The following is a 16,740-nucleotide window of genomic DNA, read 5'->3' on the forward strand; positions in this document are numbered from 1 at the left end:
TGAAATTATATCACTCACTTCTAAAACTATTTAGGATTTATAGATTTCAGTAGCTAACTGGCCTTTCTTCTCTCATTCCAACTTGGTTTGTTTTTGTTATTTTGGGCATTTTCTTCTTTAACCTTGATGAATTTGGAAGAGTTAGATCCTTTCTAGATGAGTTTAATAATATTAAATTGGGAGTTTGGTTCATAGAGTTATAGAGTCAGCCTGTTCAAACTAATCTTAAGGTATGGATTTTTTCCCCCCATTTTCTCATTAGGACCTGCAGTCAGTTTCTTCTGGCTCCCAGAGAGTTCATTACCAGGTAACACATAATTGACCCCCTGTTGTTTTCTTACCTCCCCCCTAAAAGAAGGTCCATCTTTCAATCAATGTTCATAGGCCAAATCTTCCCTAGGGATGGAGTTGGTACTAAGAACTAAGTGAAGTAGACATTCTGATTCTTTTACATTTTCCTGGTTTTGGACTATCCTAGTGTAGCACAGATTTAGACTGTGGATTTTCTCCCAGATCATTTAGAAAATATTATAAAACGAAGTGCTATCAACGGTAAATATTAGAAACTCAGTTCAAACTAGCTTGAGAGGGAAAGAGTATATTGGTTCACATCAGCAAAAAGTTCAGATCAAGGGTGGAGTTTATGTATCCGTTGGCCATGCTTCATGCTTCATTTTTCTGCTGGCCTTTCTGCTCTATTCTCCTCATCTGTCAATTTCACCTCTCAACTAGATGTTTCCGTGTCCAACATGGCTGCCATTAGCAATCAGGGCTGCATGTGTCTTCTTCACATCCAGGAAAATGAATTATCTCTTCCCACAGCCATCAAGCAAATGTTCTCAAATGCATTCTGACTGGCACATCCTGGTGTTTTGGACAGGATCTAGAAACCCAGCCTGCCTCTCTCTCTTGTGACTCACATCAAGTCCTCAGGAAAACACTCAGATATCCTTTGGCCCAACAATCTTTGGGAAGACAGTTATCTCCTGCCTTCCCTGTCCCTAGTCAATTGCACTCTCTAGCCATCCTCTTACAAATTAGATTTCTCAGACATGGTTCAGATCCCAGTGTTCAGTACACTCCAAACTGTATGGGGCAAATGTGAAGCTCTGAGTGGTCCCAATAAATCCCTTTTCTTTGGGAAGCCATTACCCTTCCCTGTTAGAGGGGTGTGTGGCAGTTAGAGCATGCCAAGATTCCCTCCGAATAAGTCCTATCCTAGACCCTTTCATATATCCATGTGGGGGACAAATGTTTAAATATGTCTCAGTCCGTGAATCCTGGTTTAGCACCTCACATTTGCTTTTGGTTTCTTTTTTGCTACACCTCAACATCCTTTTATATAAACAACATTTTTTAAGCCATTTTTAAAAACTTTATCTTGTAACCTCCAGGTAGCTTCTCTGCCTGCTGGTGGATACAATATACCTTCAGCCAAGGCAGTCTAATTATCCTGAGGCTTAATGACAGAAATAGCCTTGGTGTTCTTGTTTGTTTATATGTTTATGTTTCAAACAAAGTACCCCACTATTCAAGAGTCTTTTCTTCCATCTGGCCTCAATAAGAAGGATAAGAATTCACTTATATTTACTTTGAGAAAACAAACTCTACTTCTGAGATTGTTTATCAACCATTAAAAGTCTAATTTCCAATTTATTTTTCAGAGCACAACATTCCTCCCATTGGTTATTTGCATATTTACCTGAAACCACTAAGCTTAATTTTATTTTTAAGTTTGGTACTTTTAGAGGCTACAGCTGATCTCTACTCTTTAAAAATTGGCCCTATTACTTACAAGATTTTATGAAACTGTCAAGTTTTTTTTTTAAGTTGGTACTCTTTACTCATGAACAGTTTTCATCTTCGCATTTTTATCAAGACATTTCAGATATTTTTTCCAAATAGTTTTATGAAATTAATACATCTCTTTATTACTCTGGCTTATATGATGTAGTCATTTGGATGCGAGAGTTTTAATAGGTAAATATTTTGTGCCATGTTTTCTTTATACCATATTTGTACATGTTTGCACAGAGATCAGGAGATGGTTGACATTATAGCATATGAGAAGGGTATTTGTTTCATTTGTTATTTGGTAACAAAAACATGCAAAAGAATTAGTGGTATTTATTTAACTATATCAAGAGTTTGCTGTGGTTTTTTTTTTGTTTTTTTTTTGTTTGTTTGTTTGTTTCTTTGTAGTCAAGTCAAACTTTGGTATCAAAACTGCCACATTATAAATGTCACATCAGAAGCTTTTATGCACTGTCCACATAGGATAACCAATGCAGTGACCAAAGATGAGTGTCAGGAGTGTTACTGTGCCCACACCTCTACTTGCAGAGTTATAAAAAAAACAGGGGCCTTTGGGCATTAAGGAAAGAGTGGAAAAAGAAGTCTAGGGAAGCCCAAGATCTGCTCATGCAATAAGAAGCTGAGGGGGAACGTTTGAATTAACATGACGAGGGAGTAAGTAGAGGGTGGTGAGGAAATTTCCTGAGCAGAGGTAAGGAAATGGGGGACAATAAATATTCACATTTGGCTCTGATCTTAGGCAGTCAGTAGAAGGAGGAGTGAGTGAGAGGGATGGGGAATAGAGAGTTCTGTTTTAGCCACACTAATTTTTTTATGCCCATTAGATCCAAGAGGTTTTGGTGTATAGAAAATGAGATATTAAAAAAAAGATAAGAAAATGAGATATATGAATTTTAAAGCTTATTGAAAAATTCAGGTCTGGAGATAGAAATTGGTTGGTCATTAGGAAGTAGATGGTACTTAAAACTATGAGGCTGGAGGAGATCACTTAGGAAGAGTTTAGATAAAAAAGAGGGCTCCATGTCATATCTGCATGTACTGATGGGTCAAGAAGAGTGGAAGTTTAAGAGAACCATTAATCCAGAAGAGTCGTAGAAACTGAGATGAGCAACCAGAGAACCGGAAATCAAGGGGAAGGTGGAATCATGAAAGCCAAGAGTGAACTATGTTTCAGGGAAGGAGGAAGCAGTGAAATGTGTCAGTGCTGTGGAGAGGCTGAGATGACATAGATTGAATTCTATAGCATTCTGAGGGTTTATAGGTTTATAGTTTTATAACATGGCATAGAAGTGCTATTAGCTTCACAAAGAAAGTGACCAAACCAACCAGCAGGAAATTTAATATTAAATTTGTGTTTCCTAATGCAGTAACTAATAATACCAGACTCTAGTATGACTAGAGTCTAGTCTAGTAGACTCGGGTACTAGACAGGGGGGATGTAAGAGAAAGACCTGTCAGAAACACAGACAACAAAATGCATTAAATGGCACTGAGGGGGACACTTGATGGCATGAGCACTGGGTGTTATACTATATGTTGGCAAATCAAACTCCAATAAAAAAAATATATATATATATATATATATATATATATATATATATAAAATTTAAAAAATTTAAATACATTTAAATGGGCTTTCTTGTGTAGGAGATAGCACAAACTAAGCTTGGAAAATTCATTTTGACAGAATGAATAAATACCAGTAAGTTAAGAAGAAAAAAAAAAACACCCAAAAACAAAGCATGAGAAATTCCTATCAGCTCACTTATTGGCAGCTGGCATTTTACCTGACTATTTTCTAAGGCTAGAAAAAACCCAAGAGAAAACAGCATTTAGAAGGGTGTGTTAGTGCCCAAGTCACCTTATTAGTGAGACAAATGGCAGTTCCTAGTCATTTAAGCATTTCATTGCTTTGGTTTCTTCCTTTCCTAAATTCATAATGAATTGCCAACAAAGCCCGAAGACTCAAAAGCAACAACTTATATTAACCTAACAAGGCATTATGGGTTCTACAAGAATGTGTTGGATATTTATAGCCTGCTGAAAATTCCTGCCTACACTGTCTCTGAGGTCAAAATACAAAGGCCCCTCCATCTTAATGACATGTCTTATAACCTGTAGCTGATAAGTTAGACAAGCAAAATGCACTGTGCTGACGGATTCAGGATATTCTTGAGCTTGACAGAAGAGATAGAAGTCATAGAGAAATCGGACTCTGCCTACCAATTTGATAGAAATTTTTCTTGAGGCCGCCTCCTATGAAATTATTCGTTCTCTGTTCCCTCTCTGTTCTTAATTATATTCCTTTTTAGCCCTAAGTTGCTAAGTTAAGGAGTAGAAGCAGATACAACTGTTCCAGTGATTCTCAACAGGGGGAGATTTTGCTCCTTGATATAGGGCATTTGGCAATTTGGATATTTTTGTATATGACCATCAGGTGAGGTAGTGCTACTGGAATGTGTTGAGTAGAGGCCAGGGATGCTGTTGAACATCTTATAATGCACAGGACAGCCCCCATAGCAAGGAATTATCCACCCCCTAATATCAATAGTGAGACTCATATGAAACCCTGAGTCATTCCGATGGCTCTCAAGACATTACTAGAGACCACGGGCAGATGTAAATAAGACCTAGGTGAGCAGAAGAAATGAGGAAGGAGCAGGATGAGAAAAAAAATAGTGCAGGGAAACAGGCATCTGTGGATATGGCACAGGAAAATAACAGAGAGCCGGGGATAATGGAACCAGGAGCAGTAAAGGTTTTTTGTAGACAATGAGTTTCCCCATTTCCCTTGTGTTGTGCTCCATGAATGTAGTGGGCATATGAGAGTGTGCTTTCCAGAATCTTATGAGCTAACCACATGAGCTCTTAGAGTACAGTAGGATTCAACAGTAGCTGCAAAAAAGGAATCTATCCAGGTGATGATGATGATGATGATGGTTCTTCTTCTTCTTCTTCTTCTTCTTCTTCTTCTTCTTCTTCTTCAAGAATTAATTTACTTTAAACTAACAGTAGAATGGCTGGAATACTTCAGAATAGGTATAACATTTTCAAACAGTTCTTTCATCCTTTAGAAATGTCCTTCACTTCCATAAGAAAAAAAAAAATCCCTTGGTCAGATCTGAGTCTGTGTCAATTTGCTCATCCTCTGATCCCTCTTCCCCACTTCACATAAATACCTGAACTTCTGGGAGATAGATTTACATACTTCACCAGAGTGCTGTCCTAGGTAAACAGCATTTGCCCACAAATACTTGATCTATTTCTCTTTTCTTGACTATCCTTATTCATCTCTCTCCTTTTTCTGAAGCTGCCTCCTCTTAATTTGTTTTCTGGATTTTAGACATCATTCAGTGGATGGGTTCAAACAACTTTAAGGGGTCACCCTGGGAATTAATTTATCTTGTCTTAGAGAAGGACAGGGGTTAGCTAGGAACTTAGTAGAGTGTTGTTCCTTTGGGCTAGATCAAAGCTGTCAGAAATGGATCAAATGAGGAATGAAAATAAGACTTGCCTGGGGCCAGGTCTGTTGCAAGAGAAGGCATTGGTACTGCTAACACAGACACACATGCGCATACAGTGTAGTTGTTGTTAATAGAGGACTTTCTCACACAAGAGGGCTCTTAAAAATGTTAAAATATCTTTCATCTTCTAAACCATTATTATTTCTTCACTTTTCAAAGCTGCTTTTGGAAATGGGCATCCCATTTCTGTATTCTGCTGCTGCAGAAGTTATCGGCAGTAAAGTAGATTTGAGGAGCAAGAGTTTGAAAGACAAAAATAATGGTAGCAAAGTCTATTAATGGGGATTATAGTTGAACAAAGATGAGCAAACACATATTTTCTACCCATCCCTGGTAGATCTGTTCACCAAGGATAAAAATATATGTTTATACAACGTGGTGATGAATGGAAAGAAAAAAATGAATAGATGGGTTGGGCAGGAATGAGAAATTTGGGTGAGTAAACAAGTGGCCAATATAAAAGTAGAGTGATTATTGACTGGACATTATTGAGTAAAGCAGGGATTCCCAATCCAAAGGGACTTCTGTTTACCTCTTTGCCTTTTACATCTTCCCTAAGTTTTATGACAGAAAAGAAATCTAATTCACAGTGAAGGTATAGTTAAATGCTAGGTGAATACTGCTTAATTGAATTACCTACTGGAGTGTGTAATGGGCTGCTGTGCTTTCATTAAATTATGTGTGCATCAGCTATGAGTAATTGAATGTAAATTAAGGGCAAGTTTGGCATATGCGTGCCAAATAGTGGTTCAGATAATTTCCTTATCAATTACATATAATTTATGCCAGTTGACTTTTAAAAATATATGTGAGAAATAACAGGTTTGCTTTTGTGCATGCAGCTGTATTTTTAGCATGAGAAACTGGTTTTTCATTAGCATATGTTTAAAAAATTCACATATCAGGGATTTTTGAGATGAATTTGTTAATATTATTCATTTAAAGAGCATGCGGTTTTACATGATTATTACATTTAAATGGAAAGGAGTTTGGGATGTCTAAGGTTATGTGATTCTGCCTATAGTATAGAACAAGGACAGTCGTATTCATCTAAATCACACTATTTCTATGAAGAAAAATAACAGATCATAAAATGGGCAAGGATCGTTTTGATGAATTGTAGATTTGATTATATAATTTGAGAGGACTGAGGGGACTCAAAGCCCTAAATTTAGCGCCAAAAGCATCAATGTCATTGTGAGTGGCACTGCTCAATTAATTATGTGAATACCCCCTACCACATAGCAGTGCTCACACAATTGTGTTTCCTAGGTATCTATACAGTCAGATCACTTTTGAAAGGTGCATATTTTTAAGCTTATTTTTGTTTCTATCAGAAATTAAGTCTCTTTACATTTATTTCAATGCACAGCATTCACAGACATACTTCCGGCCACTCTTTTTTATTCTAATTTTTTTTCTTATTTGATTTAAAGATTTTATTCATTTATTTATGAAAGACAGAGAGAGAGAGAGAAGCAGAGACACAGGCAGAGGGAAGAGAAGCAGGCTCCATGCAGGGAGCCCGATGTGGGACTTGATCCCCGGACTCCAGTATCATGCCCTGGGCCGAAGTCAGACGCTCAGCTGCTGAGCCATCCAGACGTCCCCCGGCCACTCTTGTTTAGTGGCATGGATGTTTCTGTGTTCACCATAGAGGGTCCCTGAAGCTAAGGTCTACCCTTGAGGTAAATATTCACCCTCCTGTGAGGAGCTGTTTTGTTTTTCTCATTTTCCCCTTTCAGCTCCAGTCTGGTTCATAGTCTGCACCGCAGTGTTCGGTGATCCCCTCTGGGGCCTTTGAATCCAGGATTCCTTAATGCTGGGGCCACCTATTCTACCTGTGTGCCAGGCCCAGTGTGGGAGTACAGTGAGTTATTTACCCGATGTGAGGTACAATCACCCACAATGGGTTAGTAATGCCAGTTATTTAAAACAAAATTGTTTTAAGTTAAATATTACCTGTATGTCAACATCACTGTCACTTGTATTATGATTCTCTTTTTTTGAGTAGGAGAGAAAGGGGTGTAGGTAGACAAGATGTAGGAAGTACATGAATCCTGGTCACTTAACCACCTATGTGGTCATCATTAGCTAAAAACGTCAGTGTGTAAGGAAGTTTATGGACCATGGCTTTAAGTTACTGTGAATTTTTTTCAATAATCTTTTCTTTATTCCTGTTCTAATTTGAATCCATCCACAAATGCATTTGTCTTTGACATTAAGGTCCTCAAGGTAATTCTCTTGACTTTCATTAGCTACTTGTGTTGTGAAGTCTGCCGGGTTTTATAATCCTGGCTTATCTTAATTTTCTAATTGTGTATTATAATTCTAGACTTCTCTTTGGTTTTTAACTCCCCACAGTAGACCTTAGGACAATACCTTTCAGTGGGTACCTTTTGATAACTTTCTGTAAATCCATACGAAGTAGAACACATAGATTAGATATACATGGATATACATTTGTTTTTTTCTTTTCATATATTTTTTTAAGATTTTATTTATTTCTTTCAAAGAGAGAGAATAAGAGAAAGAGCACAAGCAGGGAAGGAGCAGAGGGAGAGGGAGAAGCAGGCTCTTCACTGAGCAGGAAGCCGATGTGGGAGATGTGATCCCAGGACCCTGAGATCATGACCTGAGCCGAAGGCAGATGCTTAACCAACTGAGCCACTCAGGCACCCCTATTTTTTTTCTTTTTAATAAAAATGGATTTGCATTCTTTGTACACTCACTATGTATATTATACCACAACTTATTTTTAACAGTAACATACCATGGAGATTATGTTTTGCCAATAAATGAAGCTCTAACTCAGTTGTTTAAAAACTACTGCTCTATTCCATGGTATATATTTAATCCTGTCTCTCTGGATAGACATTATGTTATATGCAGCACTTGCCATTGTTTTTCTAAACAAAGTTGCAGTAAACATGGTTGTGCAGATTTGAAAATAAAGCTGTAACAGAAGTGATAATTATGTCACATGCTGAACAACTTGGTCACTTGTATGGAGTTGAGAATTGTAATCAGGTAACACAGCAAAGTTATCGTAAACTATATAACCAGAATTTACACGAGTCTTGTTTCAGTTTCTCCACTCAGAATTGTGGCTCATTCTTTTTTTCATTGATTACCATATTTCTGTGGGATTCTCAGGCAGATGGGGACATGGGAGGGGAAAGTGTGCAAGCAATGTGACTGGAGAATTTGAGAGAAGAAAAAATCCTGATTTACCAGACAGTGAACCCTGATATGAAATATGGAAGATATCAGTGAACCCTGATATGAAATATGGAAGATTAAAAAAAAAAAAAAAAAAAAAAAAAAAAAAAAAAAAAAGAAATATGGAAGATTAATGAAAGTTGAAAGTATGAAAAATCCAGAGTCAAAAGAAAGTTTTCATGACCATTAAGATTATTCTAGCTTTTGCTTTCTTCGTGTTTTTGCTTGAGCTGAGTACAAAAACAACTTCTGTCAAACTTGACCTACACAAATTCCACCCATCTTTCAAACCCCCCCACTAATTCATATTCCTCCAGAATCTATAAACCTAAGTATGTAAGATCATAATCTCTGAAGTAAAAAAGGCCTGCATTTGAATAGCAGCTCCACCACTAAATGGCTGTACTTGTGAGAGTTTACTTTAATTCTCAAAGCTGCTGCTCTTTATTTATGACTCACTGTTAGGTGCTGGAGAAGAAGTTCAAGAAGAACAGTGGGGATAGATGGTAGGTAAGGTAAATGGGGCTAGATTATACAGCTTTCTTAATGACAGAATGGATATGCCATAAGAATATGGCTTCACATCACTTACCATATAAGACATAAGCCTGATATTCCTAAATGAACTCTGTGGTAGTGGCCAGGTAACCTGAAAAAGCAAAAGGGATGGTTCTGTGAATTTTCATTGTAATCTGTCCCATACATATGCTTTGAGGGGAAATTTTTCCAAACATAGAATATTAAGTAGTTGTAATAACATAAAAAGACTGGTGGTCTAAATTTTATTTAATACAGAACCACCAAGGAATACAGAAATAGAGTTATGTTTATGGAAAATTCTCAGAAGTAAAAAAGGAGCATACTATAAAAGGAGGAAAAGGAAAGAAAGTTTACCAGTCACCAACTGTTATTCTCTGAGTAGTTGACAGCTTGTTAAGATTATTGTTCCATATCCTTTGATGCCAGACAATGGAGATGAGTCTGAGTGGGAGCTGTAGGTGGAAGACTTAAAGTGCAGGAAGGCATGAAGGAGAGCAAGAGTCAACAACCTGCTGCTCTGTTTGACATCATGGCCACTGGCCTTTGTGTAAGTGGATTGCATGATTCAGGAATGTGCCTACTGGCACATCTAAGCTACACCTCAATGTCGGAACTACCTGAAAACCCTGCCCCACAGCAAAGATTGCTAGCCCCACATTTCCAACTTGAAAGGAAAGGGCGTTCTTAACTGTGAGCTGACCCTTCCATTTGCTTTCCCAACTATTAATATCTTTTGCTGTCTTCACTACCAGGCTCCAGGTCTTTGGGTAGCTGACTCAAGATCCTTTTCCCAAAGTCAATGGCTTTTGACAGTATCTAGGAAATAAAGTCGTAATTAGAATAGCCATCTCTTGAAAAATAAAGATGTTGAAATCTGGTAAATCAAACATATAGCAGCTCCAAAAATTGGGGTGAGAAAGTAGCTTGAGGGCACCCAGGGGGTTCTTACTGCAGTAGACAGCATCTGAAGACACAGTCCAGGCTTTGCTCTTCTTTATGACTCTCATATCACATGCCTTGCACTTAATCAGCTTCCATCAATATGAATTGAAAAGACTGAATAGAATTGTGTCAAAGGAATAAGAGTAATGTATAGCTGGGTGGTATCTGACAATCCAAAGCAGCAAAAGAAAAGATAATAATTTTGGATGAAAATGGGTGAATATCAGGCATAGTTACTATTGAATGGGGAATATTATTGAATATGGGAGAGGACAGATAGTAAAGTGGATATTCTGAAAAATATTGTTATTGGTGACAGAAGACACGCCTTAAAAACCACACCCTGTACTTAAGGCAAATATATAGTATCTGATAGTGTGAAAAGAGGTGTTAGGTGCAAGCATCAAACCAAGGATGGCATGGGTTCAGCTGCAGTTTGATGCCATTCTTTTTTGTGTCCACACATACAGATCTGTCCCATTTCTCTCTCTGAAATCTGGATTCTGAGCACAAAGACATTTATGGATAGGATAGTTTTGTGCTGATGTAGCACCATCTGAATGATCCAGTCTAAAATGTGGTCTATGTTCCATAAGCCCCAAAGGCGATTAAAGGTCAGAATTGTTTTAGGTTAAAAAAAAAAAAAAAAAAAAAGGTCTCAGCTACCCCGGAATTACTTGTGTAGCATAACAATATCAGCATATCAACATGTGCCAGCCCTCGGGTTAAGCATCCCACCTGACCTTTCATTTATTTCTCAAAAGAATCCTTTATGATATGCTGTGGTAGCCATTTTATAAATGAGGTATCCATTTATGGTCAGCAGGTGGTGAAGCTCCAGGATTATCATGTGCATGAGCTGGTGCTCTCAGCCACCAGAATTCCTCTGCCTTTGGGCTTGCTCCTTGAGGTGGATCATGTACCATTGATTGTACTATTGTTCCTTCTCATCTATAGAGCTGCCTTTCCTAAATACCTCAAGGACAGAAACCTTTTTGTCATCTCATTTCTTAGTCAGATGATGTCATCCTTACAAAAATATCAGTTTTTCAACCCACCACTATGTCAGTTGACTTGACTTGTAGATATGAAGAATTGATAAGTGTGATTATCTACCACTGTCTCTTGGGTTTCATTACTAAATGGTTACCATTGAAAAATTCCTGGTACTACATGGATGAGATTCAGCATTAGGCGGTTTCCTACCTAAGGTATATCTTTTTCCTGAATTTTCAAACAGCAACCATTGATGAGGCAGCAATGACACGACAATTCACAAGATCAGTTTTTTAAAAATGGACTTTTGGGGGAACACAATTTCTATTAAATCTAATGTAATATAATCTCAAAACAAGCAATCTTGTAATGATCGAAACCACAGGTCTGAAAAAGTATATGTCAAACAGTCTGCTGCCTATTTATCTTTTGCAAAGCCTGTGAACTAAGAATGGTTTTCAGATATTCAAATGCTTGGAAAAAATGTTAAAGAATATTTTATAATTCACAGAAATTATGTGAAATTAAATTTCAGGGTCCACAAATAAACTTGTATTGGAACACACATACAAAATCAGTTTTTCAAAGCAGACTTTCTCACTAAAAGTAGCTCTGGGCTCAGTTTTTCAACTCAAGTGAAATACAACAGCCTCAACCACCACCAGATTTCCTGTCCCTAGTATGCTCTTTACCTCATGTTCTCCCTCAGATCTTTTAGACATCAACCTAGCACCCAGCTGTGCCAATTAGCTGGATTTCTTTGTGTCTTATTTTATAGGTTGTTGGTTTATTGTGTGGGTATGTTTTACATTTTGTCCATCTGCTGCATTGAAACGTTTTAACATTGATTTCAGGTAATCTCTAACTTTTAGGGAACTAATGCAAGTGAGATCCTTTCATCTGCATATATATGTGTGTGGGCTAGATTAGATCCAAGGGGAAAATTTTGTTGAGACTTGACTGCTTCTATATATCTTTTGATATGCAAAATTTTGAAATAAGTAGTTTAATTGCATTGCACTATAAATTCTTCCCATATTGGGGTAGGTAATATTTGCATTTTTACTTCAGAACTCAAATGCCTTTTAACCTGGGACTTCATTTTATTAATAACATTCTTCTTAAAAGCTCATATATATATGTATACATATATATGTGTGTGTGTGTATATACATATATATATGTTTATTTATGAACAAGGTTGAAAGAGCTTTCTAAAAGGAGGGAGAGGATGCAAACCTAGTTCAGGGAAGCTACGCCAGAGAAATTAGGGCTCTCCCTGTGCATTGGTAACCATCTCTTAAATGGCAGGTTAATCTGCACAGGAAAGTATCCAATTATTTTTCCAAGACATTTTTCTCAGATCACTTTGATAATCTGTAGAAAGCAGTGAAAATGCATGTACACATAGACATCCTGAAGTTAGCCTAAAATTTCAGGGAGTTAAGGATTGTTGAACTTACTAGAGGATCCATTTGAACCTATTTGATGTGTTTCAAAGATCTCTATTCTATGGCAGCCAGTGTATTTTCACAGAGCAAACTGATACCATTCACTTTACAAAAAACCTCTTTAAAGCAGTTGGGTTGTAGCAAATGCCTGTGAATCAAGGTATAGAGAAAATAAACAAAGAAAATATACAAAATAAATACTTAGGCACATGCATAAAATTCTCCTGACACACAGACCCTCATACCTAAAAATGTATACAATTATACCAATATTACTTTACCAGTCTGTGGTAAGCTAGTCAAGTGGCTGAGGCAATACATCAATCTACGTTTTATTTATTTTTTTCAATCTGCATTTTATTAAGCTAGACTAAATAATATCCAATATTGTCCAACTTGAACACTCCAGCAATAACATTATTAATCTTTAGATTTTTAAAATCACAAAGTCATGTATTTCTGTGTTCTTTCAGAGTAGATTTTTACCTAGGGAAATTTGATTTTTGTATATGATGCTTTCTGTAGTACATTTGACCTCAAATTTCAGAAACTATCCCTAATGTCTAAGCCATGTTTATTTCTAGAGAAGACAGCCATGTTTCTATTTAATATCTTTACTTAGTAGCTTTCATAGTTGTCACTAAATATTTCAAATCACATTTAAATTTCTTGACTTATTACATTTGACACCAAGCTGACATGTTGGTAACTTTACATGTTTTATAAAAATATATTAAGAACCTTAAGTTTCTTTAAAACAATGTATCACATGTGTCAAATGTAATTCTCAAAATGTTAAATATAATTTTCATGCAAAGAGGTATTGAGCACATGTCAGGATTTCATTTAGTGCAACCAGCAGGATGGCAAAGCCAGTTCAGAAAAGAGATAAATATCTCTGTATCCATAGCTATGTATATACTATGTATATGCATAGGGATATATGTTTATCTATCCATCCATAGCTATATCAATTCTACATATATAAATATAAAGTTTTGTTGTCAGACCTGAGACCAGTTTTTTCTCTATCAATTATTTAATTTGTAGAACCATTCATATTAAAAATTCCATATATTCAAGGTTTCTAATAATAAAAATGGATTCCTCTTGTTAGATCTATGCTTTGAAACCTCTAGTGTCCATCACTTTCACCTGAAACCTTGCTGGGTTCCACTCCCAGAGTTTCTATAAACTTGGGGTGGCACCTGGGGATTTGTATTTCTAACAAGTTTCTACCTGATGTTGCTGTTCTATGGCTCACACTTTGAGAACCACTGATCTAAGCATAGGCTTTGCCTGAGGATCAAGTGAGACATGAGGGAAGTATTGATCAAAACCCAAAAAAGTCAATGCAACCTCTGATTAGTTCTCTTATTGTTTGTCCTGTATTATTCCTATTTCCTTTACCTGTCCCCCTCTGTACACAAGGATCATCCAAGCCCAGCCGCCCTCCAAGGATGCTCCCTACATTTGAACATCTCAGATCCCTAATATGGGTCAGACTCCCACTGCCTTCTCCACAGAGACATAGCCTTCTTCTTCATTTGTCCTATTTCTGTCAACTATTTCAAATTCATTATAAGCCAGGGCTAGCATGCTCCAAGTCATGTGTTATAAACTGGAATGTGCTTTTTATTTTTAAATTATCATCAGCAGAGCTTCTCTTAGGAGAGATTTTTAGTTTTTGAAAGCTTGGAATTATAAAGAAATAATCCATTCTGCTTTCAATCTTCCAGTTCTCTAGTCTGTTCCTCTGTGATGTGGCCTCAATTCCTTGTAAAAAATAAACACTTCAGAGACTTCTGGGAAGCTTGGGAACTGGTAGTAGTGTTAAATCAGGAAGGATGCTGGTCTTGACGATCTCTTGGAAGGGTAGCTTTTGAAGAATGGTGTATCAGAAGCCAGCCTTCTAGAGATTGGGCCAAAATGGTTAAGAGGCAGGAGATATACTAATGGCATGCTTCAGGAGTTTGGCAAAGCAAGGAAGGAAGGAAAGATTTATTTTCAGGAGATGTAACAAGATCAGTTGAAGGGAATTTGTTTTGGAGAAGGTGAATCATTGAAAGCAGAAAAGTTAATGAATTTCTGGGTAGGGGGATAAGGATTTTGGTAAGAATACAGAAATAAAACTTGAAAGGAAAGAAGAGAATAATCTGGAGACTAGATGAAGTGGTTAGCTTTGAACAGGAAAGAAATATTTTTATCTAAGCCTAGAGGAGAGAAGATAGAGGCCCTCAGGCTTGAGATCACACATGAGAGGGAGGGAGGGTCGGCATCTTAGAAGCTAAAAAGCTAGAGACTGCTGGGGTGGATGAGGACATCTCTGGCTAAGTCAGCATTGAAGAGATGTTTGTCATCAGCCAGCTTGGCAGAACTTTCTTCCTCCACTGCTCTGCACTCAGGGTCAGTGCATAAGGTTGAGGTAATGATGGCCTCAACATATGAGGTTTTCTTTGCTCTCATGCAAGTTGCCCTGTATAACAGATGCTACTCTAGTTAAAGGGATTTGACGCTACATGTGGATGGCTTCTTCTGTTTCTTAGATGCCCCAAGTCCATTCTGGCCAGTAGATGAGCTCAACTCTCCCATTTTGTGCTAGTGCCTTATACCTACAGGGGAAACCAAGGTGTAAATGTCAGCCAGCTGCCACTAGTTCCTCAGCTTCACGAAAGGAAAGAAATTCCCTAAAGGAGATAAATGTCCCAAGTTATATCATTTATGAATGCTTAATATGATAGTTGAAAACTTCCTGGAAATTTCTTTGTGGGAGTTTTAAATGGTTCCGTGTGAAATAATTTATTTGAAAGCAGAGCCTCTTTCTAGTAAAAATACGATTTGGTTTCTCACCAGTGCTCAGTTTAGGAAAGGATGCTCTCTCTTAGAAGTAGTTGATAGAGTACAATGAGGTTAAATCCCCCAGGTCAGTCAAATGGAGTAATGGAGTCAGGAGGATGTATGTGTCTCTTTCCAGGACCATGAAACCTCCTTCCCCAGGGCGCTCTCAGCTCAGAGACTCTCCCCACGGTGGTGCTTTCTAGATGGTGAGTATTTCTATATTTCACGGAGTGGTGGGGGTTGCATAAGCAGCAGGACAATGAATTGATAGATGGTGCGGAGTGGACCCTGGTCTTCCAAGGGATTATTCAGAAACCCTTCATGTGGCTCTGTGTGATTGGTATTTGCATCTCAAATGATGTGGACTTGTTGATGTTGCAATATACTTTCCTGACGTCATTTTTCTCAAAGAAAGTTGGTTGACTTGGGCTGAACTTCTCAGCCTCAAATTGCCCAAGTGGACATTTCCCTTCCTGTGTCCCCTCCCCTTTCCTAAATCATATTGAGTGCTTGTCATAAATACAGGCCAGTAGATGGATCCAATACACTGGGGATACGTACTGATTTCTCTGTTGTTTGCTTATTGTGGAACTTTCATATGTTTCCATTAGCCATCATTTCAGTACAAGTATACATTTTTACAAAAATGCAGAAATTTTCAGTTGCATTCGGATCTGCTCTCCTGAGCATGACCTATTGAATGCATAATATTTCAGGTATTTTCAGACTGGTTAATAGGTTCATTTTCCATTGCAAGCATCCCTCACTCCCTACATGCTGCCCAATTCTGTTTTTCTATCCATTAGTTACCCATATTACAATCCACTTCTGCTTACCTACTGCCCATTATATTGACTCCATGGTATCTCTCTTGTCTACATGGACATGTGGTTTTCACTGTAGACATTTCATTGGTTGACCTGGGGGTGCATCTGAGAAGATATAAATGCAGATAAGAGTATGACAGGATGTGTGAGTATGCGAACAGTACTATGAAGATTGAGCACTTGCATTTATATCAGACCTAACCCATGTGAATCATGACCTAGGTTTTCATTAAGAGCTCATCACCTACCTCTGAAGAAGAGAATCTACACCACTTTTCCTCTGGCTCCTTTATTCCCTCGTGATGAGAAGCACAATCATGTATTTTTTTCTGATTTCACAGAAGACTTATATTTAAGAAAATTTTGGAAACTTACTTGAATTGTTCTATATATTGTCTGTTCTGTATACACTCTTAGATAAAATTTTAAGTGCAGGGACTGGTGTGTTAATACAGATATTTATTATACTCTATAGATATAAAAAACCTTTAAAAGGTGATCACACTTATGTTTAACAAGAACAAAGTAGAATACGTCCTTCTCAGATAGATTTTACTCCCCTGCTGCTTTTAGGGGGCAGGGACC

The 16,740-nt window shown here is 37.5% G+C and overlaps 1 protein-coding gene across 1 annotated transcript in view; it reads left to right on the plus strand.

Moving 5' to 3' along the window:
* The window catches only part of DGKI (diacylglycerol kinase iota), a 428,692-nt gene that overhangs the window by 323,131 nt on the left and 88,821 nt on the right, over nucleotides 1-16,740 (plus strand). The window contains 2 exon segments of the mRNA XM_038559441.1: nucleotides 263-307; nucleotides 15,465-15,534. Coding sequence (XP_038415369.1) covers nucleotides 263-307; nucleotides 15,465-15,534 — 115 coding nt within the window.

This window comes from Canis lupus, chromosome 16 (assembly GCF_011100685.1).
Source record: "Canis lupus familiaris isolate Mischka breed German Shepherd chromosome 16, alternate assembly UU_Cfam_GSD_1.0, whole genome shotgun sequence".
Classification (NCBI taxonomy): Eukaryota; Metazoa; Chordata; class Mammalia; order Carnivora; family Canidae; genus Canis; species Canis lupus.